The following is a 14,862-nucleotide window of genomic DNA, read 5'->3' as shown; positions in this document are numbered from 1 at the left end:
CCGCTCGGCGCAGGAAGTTGTTCCTGTGGCTCACCTGAGGGAGTTCCTGTTATGAAGCCAGAGGGTGGTAGGTTGATACACAGTCTCTGAGAGTGATGTAATCTTGGACGGCACTCGGTAGGCAGTGATACTAGTGACCTGGTTACAACCCGCGGTGTTGTTACAGCCCCTCTCTGGCCTGGCCATCACAAGAAAGGGAAGAAAGAAAAAAGAGGGGAGTGGAATAATTTAAAAAGGCAAAAAAAAGTTTCCAGATTTCCTTTGTTTAAGTGAAGCATTTTCCTTTTCCACTTTATTTGAATACACCGACCTGGTGTCTAACAGATGGAGACTGTGCAGATGCACTTTTGGGAGTGCCCATAAAATAGGAACAGAGGGATACTTTATTTTTCTTTCTTTTTTTTTTTTTTTTGAGTTGTAAATTCAATAATCATTGCTGTCACCTCACTTTCCCAAAGGAATTTGCCCTTTGTTCTCCGGATAAAGCTGGGGGGTGGAGAAGAAGAAAAAGGAAAAAATTAAAAGAGTGAGAAGCAAATTTAGGAAAAACCCCACAGATCCAGAATCCGTACGAGCATCGCAGCGCACAGTGTCTGTACGACAGGAACCCGTATGAGGGCGGCTGCTTAGCAGCAGCAGCACACAGCAGAATATTCTGCATGCCTTATATTCTTCTCCCATTCTCCAGGCCCTTCTAACAAACAAACAGGTCAGCTAATTGGCTTGCGCCCAAGTCTTACCCACTAGGGTTTGCTCAGAGATGTCACTTAGTCATCTGGCATGAGCAAATCCCAGGCTCCTTCCTGTTGGAGCAGCAGAGTGGGTGAAGGCTTTCTTTGATTTATTAAGACTATTAACAAACAGGAGAGCTCAGAAGCTTCCTCAAGCAGAAGAGCATGAGCAGAAAGGGTTTTTTCCTGAAGTAGCAGCTAAAAGTAGGACACTTAGAGGAAGTAAAGTTCATTAAGTGATAAAACGGTGGCTCAGTGATGAGAAAAGGGTTTTTCCTTTTTTAATCTATACATTTATTTAGCCTTGTGTTTTCTTGCTCCTTATTAGAGTGCTAAAGCAGTGTTTATCCAGCCGAGGAAAAGAAGATTTCCCTTTGTGTAGTGACTTCAACGTGTAGCTCATCAAATACAACAGAGTCAAGAGTTTTAAACAGACATTGCCAGCCAACAAAGTACAACACTTGACAGCATTATTTGCCTTTTATATGCTCTTTCCACAGTGGGAAATGATATGCCATTTTCGAGACACATTCCACGGTATTATGCAACAGCTTTCTTAATTTTTAATGGATATATTATTTTTAACGTGTCAACTTTTGCATAAAGCCTTTTAGTATTTTATTCAGCATATACCATTAATAAATTATTTGCTCCTTCCTCACCCTGCACCCCCCTCCCCGAGCTGCACTTAGCATAGGGAAATGGTCTATTGACACTATAAAAGATACTTTGCACGGCCACAGCCTGTAGACACTTCCATCACCAGACAAAGCTCCAGGAGCACATTCCTGTTCCTACTCAGTTGACACGCTGCCCAGGAGTTTCATCACAAACCAGCCTCTGGTGAGAAAGACTTACACAGACATAGCGACCAGCTGCCATAAAAATAAGCTAGCACCCTGTACAACCAGTGATTCCCGTTAAAAGCGCCCACTTTTGGCCTGATGGCTCGAGTGTCCTTTAGCCATCACGATCAAACAGTTTGGGACATCTGAAAGGAGCGAGTCAGGATGCCTCTGTGCCAGGAAAACTTGTCCGCTTGACCTGAGTTTGTTCAGAGGGCACACATCTCTCATCTCAGCAGATCTGCCCATTCTATAAGGGCAAAAAACGGGTGAGATTTGATGTCTTCAACGCCAGCAACACCAGCACCAAGACGCTCCGCAGGATTAAACTGCAAAAGCTTGATATAAAAAGAAAAATATATATGTGATTCAGTGAGTAAGAACAAAAACAACTGCTTAAAAGTTCCAGAAAGGTCTAAGGTAAGGGACATCCTACCGTTTCCCTGCTCTATGAATTACTTTCAAGAGTGTGAAAGCATACTTGAAATTCCTAAAATCCAGTAAATGGAAGAAGACTCTCCTTTCCTTGAGTCTCAGTGTTACAGTCTTCAGAGACTACTGATCACAGCATGCAATTCCCTGAAGCACTGCACGTTGGGACTTCATTTTAACTGTAACCTCATTTAAAAAAAAAATAAAAAAAAAAGAAAAAAAAAAGAGAGAGAGCAGCAGCCAAAGCCTGCTCTGGCAGAACTCCGGACACTGCGCCTGCTCCACGTTAACCTCTGCTCACACCACCACGTTACGGCTGCACCAGGGACAGCGGTTTGTAACTTTCCATTTCATAAATCGTGAGTTGGTCCTAAAACACCAGGATATTACAGACATTTCTCTATTTCCTATAAAAGTAAAGGGGGAAAAAAAAATTTAAAGAGAACTACAAATGGACTACAACTGAAAAATCAAAACCCCAGTGGAAGAAACAAAACATTGTAATGGCTTCATGGAAATTTCCTAAAATTCGGCACCTCGTTTGCTTTTTAGTCGCACATCACATGCTGAATTCATGTGAAAAGGAAATCACAATATTTACATCTGTTTAAAGATCCCAATCCATATAAAAGGGAATGCAAAGGTAACACTCCAAAGAGACTAATAAAGCCACACAAAAATATTTTGCCGTTTGAGAGCCTGTTTATACGCGACTCAGTCACAGCCAGTACAAAGGCAGGGCTCCTTGCTGGCTTTTTCTGCGGCAGCTAATAGGATAACTTCTCCCAGTTGTCACTCGGAACAATGTGCATTCACATCTTAATGCACTCAGCATCGAAGTGAGCCTACATCCATAAACAGAGGGATTTACACATTTTAAGATGGCTCTGCTATTTGCAGTCAGAATGTCAGATCGCAAAGGTAGCGCGGTGACAGTGAATAGTGCGGCTCTGATATCTTCCAGTCGCCGGCAGAAACAGACGCAGCCCGGGGCGCTCTGCCTTCCGCTGGAACACAACCAGCACCAGCAGCGGGGAAGTAACCACGGACACTGGCGTTTGTCCCTCCAGAAAAGCTTTCATCTTAGAAAGCCGATGCAACGCAAACTGCAACAGATACCTGCTGAAAAGCCATGTTGCATGTTTTGTTGGTATCACAGCCTGGAGGTGTCTGGGTAAAGAATAAAATACTGGGTACAAAATACCAAACCAAACAAAAAACAACTTTGCCTTTCCCCAGAAATAAACAGATCTCTGTTTTCTTAGAAACCAGCTGAATGAAGGAGGTGTTTACAACCAAGTCACCTGCACTGGAAGCCACAGCAGGAGACAACATCTGACACAGTTTTCTGTATAGCTGAACACTGATCCCGGAGAGTTATTCTGTGATGCTTTGACCTGTTTACCCTTGGCAGTGGGGGGGAAGGAAAGTCGCAATGACAAATTGCTATCCATGCCAAGAGAGCTTTCTTCCTTTTCCTGACAAGGTTTCCTCAACAATGAATGGCAGCTTCCTTGGATAGTCACACAACAAAAACGTGATTTACTAGCTCATATAGCCGAACCTCCACCAGATAAGTCACTATCCTACACTAGAAGGCTTAACCTAACAGGCACCAGGGTGACCGTTCTCTGAACAGATACGGCCTTGTAATAAATATATCTGCGAGTGGCAGAGATATATTTGCCTCTTAAACCACATATGGCAGAGGAGCTACTCTTCGGCACAATTGAAACAGGCAACACATTAGTCTGCAGTGAAGAGCAATCCTACGTTGGCAGGGAGAAGTGGACTGGACAACTTCAATCACCTGTCTTGGCTTCTCACCTTAACGGGAGGAATTCCCTTCGCCAAGCGTGAGTTCGCTTATCCTGAGTCACACGAGGTCTGCAGCACCCGTGGGCAAGGGTAACCGTTTTCCCCCGCCCAACCACACAAATGCAAATGATGCAAAAATGGGATTTCTTTTTAGTCACTTGCTTTCCCACCTTCACCAGCACTACGCAGACACACGCTTTCACCTCCGCTGACTTCGTCCCCTAGTCGAAACAGGAGGTCCGGCTGCCTAGCTCCATTTCCAGTACCCGTTTCACAGTGTCGGCACAGAAATCAGCCACCGGGTCTTCTGACTCACTGAACTGTCAAAATCTCTTTCCTTCCTTTTCTTCAAGAACTACACTTTCCACCCTGCTCTGTTCAAGCCTACATCTAATGATATCATTATTTATGCTTCCACCAGCAAGACACTTTTCAAAGCCGAACAACACAGTTCACACATAGCACTTATTCTACTCAAATGGAATAGGGCAGATTCAGGCTCCACTTCCTTGGTTAGGTCAAAATTAACTAGAAGGAAGATAGCATTACTTGAAATTCAAGACACTGTACTACAAGCTTGTTCTCTCAAGCATGACTACCTAAACCCAGCATTCAGTACTATTCCTATAAGCCTGAAAACAGTGTATCAGTCTGGAAGGCTGTCTATATTTTAAGGTTTCCTCCTCTGCCTTTTGTCCAACCTACTAGTTACCTTATTCCCAAAGTCATCATATTCACAATTTAAAGTACTCTTCTAATCATCAAGAAAGTTTCCTGGAGGACAGCTACAGATTTTTAGCCACAGCCAGGTCGTAACTTCTAATCCGCGCGTTACAGGTTGCATAGTACTTCAGGCTGTCTCAGTGAATCTGCATCAACATTTGAGTTTAGTTCCAGCCATCACAAACATTGCCATGAACATTTAGGGCAGAATTCCTAAATGTTCATGCATCCCCAGCAGGTTTTTCCAAAGCCCTCAGCACTGTCCAAATTTGTTTTTTGAAGAAATGGCAAAACACTCCAGTTTTCTACACAGGCAACTAGCAGCAGAGGTCAAAGTTCCCAGATGCAACACAACAGTTGGGCAAAATTCATCAGTGCTGACAAAAGACCCACCCACGCTCCTATCAGCAGCTTTTTCTTTTTACATTTACTTCACCAAGAAAACTTAATAGATAAGTACTTGTCCAGGTGTACCCAGAGAAAGACAAAATTCCCATCAGTTACCTGCTGAATCAGTGATCTGGCCTCCTTTGATACATGGTCTGGTATACTCAAAGAAGTGTGAGTGTTTATTCCGGATGGATGGCACTCAACCAGAGTCTGGAGAAGAAGAAGAAAAAAACAATTTTAAAAAAAAATTAAAAAAAAACCAAACCAAGAACAAAGCAGGCAGATAGATTTACTGCTTAAAACCACTGTAGTGTTGGATCATGTCCTACTATACATGCAAAGTGACACAGAGATAAAATTTCAGTGTTTCCTAATACGTCTCAAAACACCGAATCACTGCGTGGCAGTAACATAGGGCTTCTGCGCTGTCCCGGGAAATAACACTGGAACTATTAGGGTGAACATTCTGCAAATTCACAGAAGGAACATTAGAGAACTTTGATTTCACTGCGATTAAGAAGGCAACAGGGGATTCGGTTATTCTTTCAGTGCTGAGTTTGAGATGGTTTTATCAAGTTTTTCTGCTGAAGCTTGAGCACGTTTGGTTTCTCTGGTCCCGTGCAGCCCGAGCAAACGGAGGGGGTACCCTGGTCGGCAAAGCGCATCGGAGAAAGACAAGCAAGGGAACTGCAGCTGGGCACACCGTGTGTGAGCAACTACTGGCCACGAGGTCGGGAGCATCGCGTAGCTTGCCCCCAGCCCTACCTTCCCGGTGAGGAGTTCAAAAAGAATGGCACCCAGGCTCCACCAGTCACAGGCTTCTGTCTCTTCTAGGATAGCACCAACCTCTAAACACAAGACATTTCAATTAATATTAAAAAGGTCAGGTACACCTTCAAAATTAACATATATTTACAAGGTGACTGTACAATGCTGACAGAACATATACTAAGTACCACAGAGCCTTCATTATGCCTGCGATTCAGCTAGCCCCTGAGCCACTCACGGACCACACTGTTCAAGCACGGTGACGCTATACGTATCATGCATAATGTGCCTTTTCTGTGCATACACAGGCAGTATCAAGACCTGCGGGCATTATGGTTAGGATTCTTCTATACAGGACTAAAACTGGACACAGGCAGCAAAGCAAAACATATTTAGAGAATTCGCTCTGGTCAAAGGGCTGGACTGAGCTGAGAGACCTGAAGGGTCCATAAAAGCAGCACAAGGAAGGTTGTAACACTCCACTGCATGCCTTAATTTTGCCTTAGAGAGCAGGATTCATCTCCTGGCTCACCCACACCCTTTTCTGGGATCACCTGGCTGTTTCATCTGTTGGGAACCAGGGTTACTAAATCTACTCCACGTAGCATAACCACAGCCAGCAACTGCACACTGTACCTAGCTACAGAAAGTTGTTTTCCCTAGCATCCAGCCACCACCCAGCCCTCTTACTCTTCTGACATCAGAGAGCTGAGATGGGAGTAATGGAGTCCCTTGCCATACACATTGACGTGTTCAACAGCATGACGCATACAGAAAACTTGGCCCTCACTGACTCAGGCTTTAAGCTACAAAAATTATTAAACACAAATACACCACGCTGTCTGCTCTAAAACAGGCAGAAAACCAGATTGCAATGAAGATTAAATCTTCATTTGGACTGTCAAAAAAATGCAGAAGCTGCACTAAAATAGCTTTGGTGGCAAAAGCCACTTCACGGCAGAGGACAACAATTAGCATACAGTCACACGGTCGCTGCTGTGCAAAGCACTGTGGCATGTTCCAAAAATCTTGCTCATCATTTTATGGAGCTTAGCATGAGCGTGGCCAAGGAGAACTACCAATGAGTCACACTCCAGGGTCAGGGAAAGGAGGGTGGCAGTCCCAGACCTCCCCACATGCACCAATATCCACATGCACTGAGCAGGGGTATGTGCAGAGGGCTGTGCCCTCAGGCAGCTGCTGCCCAAGCTGGAAGGCGTTCACAGAATCACAGAACTGTAGGAGTTGGAAGGGACCTCCAAAGATCATCTAGTCCAACCCCCCTGCCAGAGCAGGATCACCTAGACAAAATCACACAAGAACGCATCCAGGCGAGTTTTAATGTCTCCAGAGAAGGAGACTCCACAGCCTCTCTGGGCAGCCTGTTCCAGTGCCCCAACACCCTCACAGTGAAAAAGTTTCTCCTTATATTCACACGGAAATTTCTATGCTCCAGCTTGCACCCGCTGCCCCTTGTCCTATTGCTGGCCATCACTGAGAAGAGCCTGGCTCCACCCTCCTGACTCTCACCCTTTACATATTTATAAACATTAATAAGGTCACCCCTCAGTCTCCTCTTCTCCAAGCTAAAGAGACCCAGCTCCCTCAGCCTTTCCTCATAAGGTAGGCATCCCACTCCCTCAATCATCTTGGTGGTCCTGCGCTGGACTCTTTCAAGGAGCGCCTTCTCCGAATACGCAGAGGTTGCTGTTGCAAGAGCAACAAGGAAGGACAGCTCAGACGTCGTTTCTTCGGGTAGGACATCCCTCATTTTGAACACTTAATTACAGTTAATGGTGTCTGAATGCCCAACACATCACTGTACGGGTGCCACACATTAGAATTTATTCCATTCCTTACAGATTAATACTTCTGTAAGTATCGAGAACCTTTTACAAAGATATAATGGCAGTGACACGAGGAACTGTATCAGCATAATTACATGTGTTTTTAAAATGCTGTAAGATCCCAGGCAAGCATACAGATGGAGGTGAAGTTATGGTAAATTGAGAGAATTTGTGTAAAAATCAAAATCTGTTCTTGCGATTTAATATTACGTCCCCTCAGAAAGACACACGTTCAAGTAACTGTCCGTTAAAAAAGAAAAGCAAAAAAAACCCCTAAACTCAGGCCTTTTCCCATGAACCAGCTGGAGAAAGGTTTTCATAGCACTTTGTGGTGAAGCCCACTGGATGGAAATGCCTTTCCAGTATGACTGGGATCTCCTAGTGCTGTATGTTCCAATAACATACACTCAAAACCAAGATAACATGGGTGGAAAGTAAAATCTAAAACCAAATACTTCTTTAGAGCAGAGTTTTCTTTCCCCTGTGGCTTTAGTCCTGTGGATATTCTGACTAAGAGACATTTCTTCCAAACAAGTGACAATTTTATTTTTTAAATTAAATTCCATACTTTCCAGATTAAGAACAGTAAAGCCAAGAGTCAATTAGGATTGACTACTGTGTTCTCAGTTCCTATACCACCACTAAGTTACCCACACTGATATATCTCAACTTCTAGAATAGTGCCACAAAAGGAAATAATCCATTCTTCCGCAAAGACATTCTGTGGGGATGGGCCTCTGAGTTACAGCCCAATGTAAAACAATATTCTAGAGGCAACAAAAGCATCATTCTGAGCACTGGGCAAAGAAATACTAAAAAAAAAAGATTTTCTGAGGTGTGGTATTATTTCCTTTGATATTGGCAGCCACAGGTACCCATCCCGTTCTCTGAAGCAGCAAAGTTGCGCTGCCTTCTTTCACAGACTCACACACTGTTCTTTACAGGAAGATGATGTAACTTCACTTACTTCACCGATGAAGAAAATGGACACAGAGTAAGAGTCAAAAAGTAAACTAGAGTCCACTTCTCCCAAATCCAAGCTCATATTTTCAACTGTGAGAACCTTCCATATATGCCAAGTCAAAACAAATGTCACTGCAGATCTCTTAGGAGAGCAGCACTGAGCTCTTCTTTCCACTTTTGACCATGACCAAAATGACACAACGGGGATAAATTGGAAACTGTGAAGTAACACAGACTTCTCCCTGGGCTGAAGGGCTCTGGCTGGGCTTTCATGCACACAGCTGAAACTGCATGACAAGTCAATCTGAACCAACACAACAGAAAATAGAAAACCCAGCTGAGGGGAACATCTGAGTATCCTCTCTTACAACCCCCTAAATTTTAGATCAACTGCTGCTTTTACTAGGTCCCAAAGTTTCCTTACTTTGGATTAAAATAAATGTTTTCCTTAAAAAAAACCCAAACCAAAACCCAACACTGCGAATACGACAAATAAACATGTGTTGTTTACATTCCCTTACTTGAAACAGGTCACATTACTTCTGATGCAATACGCTGATCATAATAAGTTCAGGATATCACAACAATATTACTGCATTTTATCTTGACTACACATCACGGGAAAATTCAGAAACTATAGATTATGAAGTGCTTTCAAGTGATAGAGAGTAGCTTGCTAATGTAATATACCACACAGGGCATATGCTTTTTTTAAAGCTCTAATATTGCAATAAATCTGAACTACAATATCTGCCTTCACTAAGAAAACATTTTCATCTCAATCCATCAGCAAAGTAATTTAGACAATAAATGGCAGCAACCCATAAGCTTAAGTGAATAACATGGGCATATTTGCGACAATTCTTTACCTCATGAACCTTGAAATCAAGGACTGCATTTGTACAAACACAGATGTGCACGCACACGTGCACGGCGTTGGTGTTTCTAGGACTAGCAGTACAAAATCTGAGGAAAAAAATATTCACATCATTCTCTTTACAAAATCCTTTTAGGTATGAGAAATAAAGAGTAGGGTGAAGAAAAACGTAAGTAGCTCTTCCAACTTTCCTGCAGCTGGATTAAAAGGGAGGAGCACTGTCGTCTTTCTCCCTTCCCGACGCGCACCCATATCCCACGTCAAGCGGCACACGTCAACAGCAACGCTGAATTCCTGCACAGCAGCAATTCCAACAGCAGCCGTTGTGGTGACTGAGGGGAAGGAGATTTGTAAAATGCTATCGGGTCCAGATAGAGACAGATGGTGCAGGCAAACACCTTCGCTACCCAGCACCATCCTCCTTCCAGAGCAGCTGGTCTCAACTGAAAGGCCATTTCTTTATGGTTTCCATACTTATCTCAATATTTGCATTGTACGCAGTAACACCTTACTTCCTGATAAGGGATATGTAGCTGACAACCCCCTGTACTTTTAAATAAAAGTGCCAGTTCTAACATAAAAAAGTAGAACTTCACCTCTCAAACACCAAGAGCTCGTTTTCTCATCCTTTCTGCAGCTCCTTAACCTGAAACATACCCTTCGTGCTAAAGGATTTCAAAGGCTTTCACAATATTTTCTCCCAAACCCGGTTTCCGACCAGCACACACAAATGCTAGATAACTTAAAAGAAGCCAGGCTTAGAGGTGGACTTAGACATTCACCGTGCACCTCAGTCTAGGTGGCTTGTGAACCTCCAAGAACAAAAACCCAATCAAAAAACTTTGTAGGAGAAACTATTAACAACACAAAAAATCCTGAGCTGAAGTCAGCTGATAAGAAAACAGGCTCTAGGTGGAAGCACTGCTTCTCCAAACACCTGGGAGTCAGGAAGGGCGTTGCATGGAGCTGGTTTTCCTGGAATTAAGAAAGGATCCATTTCACACTTGGTGGATTGATTCAAAACCTGAGGAGGCCCTTTCCCTTACCGCATGTTTCAAGCAGAAACAGCATACCTTCAAGTACTGTTTCTGCACCTGTAAGAAGACAGGGAGACCCAACTGAACTACCATCAGGTGTCTGAAACTGTTCAGGAAGAAATGGACTTGTCCAACATCCCAAAAAAAGCAGACACAATGTTTTCTATGGCCATGAAGATAAACAGTATTGCAACGAAAAAACATTAGAGTTGAGTCAGAAATTCTATTTACCTTACACTCACTTAATTTTAAAAGCTTACTATTTTATCATATTTTAATATCTACATATGTAAAGAAGCATTTGCAGAGAACCAAGTAAAATGAGTCCAAGCTAATTTACTCTAGCTGGACTCAGTCAGCCAAGATATTATATAAGATTCAGTCGCTAAATAACACATCACATAAGCAATCTGGCTGTAATGCTCTGCCTAAAATGCTTCAGCAATTTATAAATACAGTATTGAACCATCTATAGTTAAGTATAAAAGGTTTATCATGGTCCTTAAACAATAAAGTAGTGAGGCAAGTCCAATGAACATCTGCTAAGATCAAATGGAGTATGAAAATAGGAAGTTTCATCTTAAAGGTATTCAAAAACATACAAGCATCTATGTTCCTCTTTGGAAGAAATTTCCTCATGTCATTAAAAGAAAAAAAATTAAGAGAGGGAACTGTGTTTCCTCTTCCCATTAGCAGCCCAAGATGGAATTAAAACTTCCTCAAAAATAATCAGGTGACAAAAGAGACAAACTTTTTACAGTTCGGCTATCAAAACAAAGCAAACAAATTCATTTATTTTCTAAAGGCATCTTCTAAATGACCTTCGAGTTTTAGCCTCGTCTGTAATAATAATTAAAAACAAATAAAAAAGAAAACAAATAAAAACCAAAACCAACTACACTAGTAAATTACAGTTTCTTCCAGACTTATAAACTGGCTTTTATATCAGCCTAAAATACCAGATTTTAAAAAATGAACAGTTTTGGTACATCTTACTGCTTATTCTCGTTCCAGAGCTTGAAAAACCACAAGCTCATGTACTCCACCTGAAACACGCGCTGGACTTGCAACAAGTCTGAGTGCCGAGGCAGATTCGGATTATTTTCAGAAAATACTTGCTTCTCTCCCCAAACCCAGGCTTTCCATTACCTGCTCCAGGTTCACGACATCTCGCTGTTTTGGGAGCAGTCAGTTGCCATTGTTTTCTGTGAGACACTGGGTGTCTTTGGAGAGCTGTGCCACTCCAAAAGGTTGTTGTAAAGCTGTTACTCCCAGCTTTACAATATTCAGTACTGTTTTCTGCAGCTCCAGACCTTTCCTCGCTATTCACACCAACCATGTATTTCTGATGTCAATGTTTAGTCCTGTTTCCTATTGCCAGGGCTTTTCAAATCAAGCTAGTCCACCCTACTGTCTTCAGTGCTCAAAGCTCATTCTCCTGCCCTGATTTTTTTCCTTTCCTTTTTAAGATTATCCTGAAACGTTAATGTCACACAAAAAGCTAGGACAGAGTCAGAAATAAAATCTAGGAAGTCCAGTCAATCTTACACGATAACCATCAGACCAGCCCACCCCTCGACACCTCTCAGGGTCAACAGCACTTTAATCTACCACAGTTATTTTGCTTCTTAAACAATCTACTCAAATTAAATTACTATAATACAGAACAGCAGATTTAATGAGTGCCTGCAAACTCCTACTGAAAAACACATACACAAATAAAATGCAGGTTTTCCAGCATTAAATATCTATTTGGTAAACAGAGGCAAACCATTTTTTCCTTATTCAGTAAATAAAAATTATAGCATACAGGCTAATAATAGCAACCCGGCAATTTTTATTTTTTATGCCATATGTTTTAGGTTATCAGCTGCACTTTGCATCTGTATTTCCAATTGTCTAAGAGCAGAAGTGACATCTTCATTTGGAAGTATGAAAATCAGGTTGCACATTGAAACATTTTGGTCTTTTTTAGAACAAAATCCTTTACCCCTTTTACCCTTCTTTTTTGCTCAGGTTCTGCATTATGCAGAATTAGTAACAGGTTAGATAAAACCAAATATACCATATATTTACATGCAGGCTTCTGTGAAGGCTGGTTTGTGTAAATAAGGCTTGATTATAGTGAACAGCTTATGAAAGCACAAGAATAATATGATGCATTACTGATGGCCAGTTTGCTACTTACATTTACTATGAAGCTAAGCCCCCTTTGGCTTTTCGGTCTCAACAAGCAAATCTCCAGTTTTTAGTAAACACAGTCTGGTGAAAGCTCATTGTTTGGACAAGAAAGAAAAAAGACTCCAAAGGCAGCCCAGTTCTGAAATCTCGCCCCCCGATAACACTACAGGGATGCGACAGAACGCATCCCCGCAGACTGTAAATAAAACATTTCATTCACACATCGGATTTGCACAAGATGTTAGACCAGCAAGCTGCTTCTACAACATGACACACCACCAGTCCGATCAGAAAGTACCTAAGAGATTTCTCTCTATGAGTAAACCCTCAACTTCATCTGTTTAGTTGAAGGCAGCGTGGACCGGGCTGCGCCTGTAGACAATTTTGGGTTTCTCACGGGTATAAAGACTGCTACAAAGGGGCTTTTTTAAAAAAGTTACCGATTTTATTTTTAAAAGTTACCATTTTTATTTTTAAAATCGTGACTATCAAGAATGGAATATAATTATTACTCTGTTTAAAAGGTAACGACTTTTTATATTTAAAATCACTAAGTTGGCAAAACCGATACTTAAATAACAGAAGGCGATCATTTGCATTTCAAAATTCATCTATCTTGCTTTTCCTTCAATTAGACCAAAACATGTTGATTCACAGGTTTGTGTGTGTGTTTGTTTCTTTTTTAAACTTATTTATAGAGCAGAATAATGGCCCCCCTGCTAGGCTGGCATTTGCTCAAGTTTCTGTCCGTGCAAATTGAATCTGTTACTGGAATTTTCCCCCCTTCAGAATACCAAGGCACATTAACCAAGAGATAAAGAGATACATGGCCGATACTATCAGCCGCCAGGCAGGTGGATAATGCAAGGGATTTTTTGTTAGTTTTTTGTGGGGTTTTTTGGACAAATATGCGATAAGAGTTCTCAGGGGGCACGGAGAGCAAAGGGCTGTTTAAACAGAAGTGAATCATTCTCTTCTGATCTGCTAATAACTTCGCATTCAGACATCAGCTGCTTAGCACACTTTGAAACAGTCAGAAAACAAAATTACTACGAAGAGGAAGGAAGTTAGAAACCCCACACGAACCTCACCTTAGCCACCTTAACCTTAAGCCTTAACACAGCAGAAACTCCCAGTTGCAAGTGCCTAATTTCTTCTTTAAAAGCAAATAGGTTGTTCTTGGCCAAACACCCCCAAGCTGCACTTGAAGTGGTGTTGAGTTTATAGGGGATGATTTGTAATCCATCATTTCCTTTGCGGGTTAGAGAAACAACACGCGACTTATCGTAGGTGAACAGCAAAGATTTAGTTTGGCCATTAATCAAAGTGCAGCAGAAGCGCTACTTTTAAGAGTCTGCAGATAGCTTTGTTGTGGTAGTAGTACTTGGGTCAGGGTGAACTTTCTTTTTTCTCTTTTATATCGAGTAGAACTACGCGGGAGGGGTTGGGGTGGAGGGAGAGGGGGGAAGCGGGTAGGGGTTACCCCGCTGTAGCAACAGCCTCGCCGCGGCCCGCAGCCTGCGAGCTCAAACCTCGCCGTGCAAATCGCCGCACACCAACCGCACCGCCCGTCCCCAGCTCCCAGGCGGAGCCGGGCAGCGCGGAGCCCAATCCATTAATGGTACAATGCCACCTGCCGCCAGCAGCGGGGAAGTGACGCTGCCCGCCACAGACCGAGCCCCGCTTTTAATTTATGCACGATATAAAAATGACAATTGCTGTTTCGTACAAAATTAATTACATTGTTAGCAGGGAATGGCACGCGGCTCTTTAAACTACCTCTTCCCCCATCTTCCCGACACTTCTCCATTGATAATGTTTGCATTTGTTCTATTAGTTTGTGTAGTCACACGGCACCATCTCTCCCTCCGACGCTCGCGGTCTCATCGCCCCTCGGCGCTTCCCGCAGGGTGACAAGCGCTCAGCAAGCTCTGGCCGTTCACCACGGCACGGACCCGATCGCTGCCGCAGCACCGGCACTACCTCCTCGCTTTGCTGCTCTTAACACCAGGTTACAGCCTGGGGTACCCGAAAGCCTCGCCTCACATACAAAACCCTACATCCGGCACACAGGCTCCACGTCGCCGGACCACCGCTCTCCCATGGGTCTGAAAAGCTTCGGCGTTAACACATCATTGCCCCACGCCCCTCCGGGAATTAGATTTTGATCTATAAATTGTAGAATTTAGGCTCCATGTTTTCCTTCAACCAGTAAAGCAACTTTAAATTTAAAGATGTTCTCCGGCACTT

At 42.8% G+C, this 14,862-nt stretch overlaps 1 protein-coding gene across 1 annotated transcript in view; it reads right to left on the bottom strand.

Moving 5' to 3' along the window:
* Nucleotides 1-1,077: 1,077 nt before the first annotated feature.
* RPS6KC1 (ribosomal protein S6 kinase C1) overlaps nt 1,078-14,862 on the bottom strand; it is a 92,255-nt gene continuing 78,470 nt past the window's right edge. The window contains exons 14-16 of the mRNA XM_084261897.1: nt 5,705-5,787; nt 5,054-5,149; nt 1,078-1,914 (exon numbers count right to left, since the gene is read on the bottom strand). Coding sequence (XP_084118023.1) covers nt 1,804-1,914; nt 5,054-5,149; nt 5,705-5,787 — 290 coding nt within the window. The 3' untranslated portion in view covers nt 1,078-1,803. The remainder of the gene's footprint in view (nt 1,915-5,053; nt 5,150-5,704; nt 5,788-14,862) is intronic.

This window comes from Gallinula chloropus (genome assembly GCF_964237585.1).
Source record: "Gallinula chloropus genome assembly, chromosome: 3".
Taxonomy (NCBI): Eukaryota; Metazoa; Chordata; class Aves; order Gruiformes; family Rallidae; genus Gallinula; species Gallinula chloropus.
This window is presented reverse-complemented; position numbering and strand designations above follow the sequence as displayed.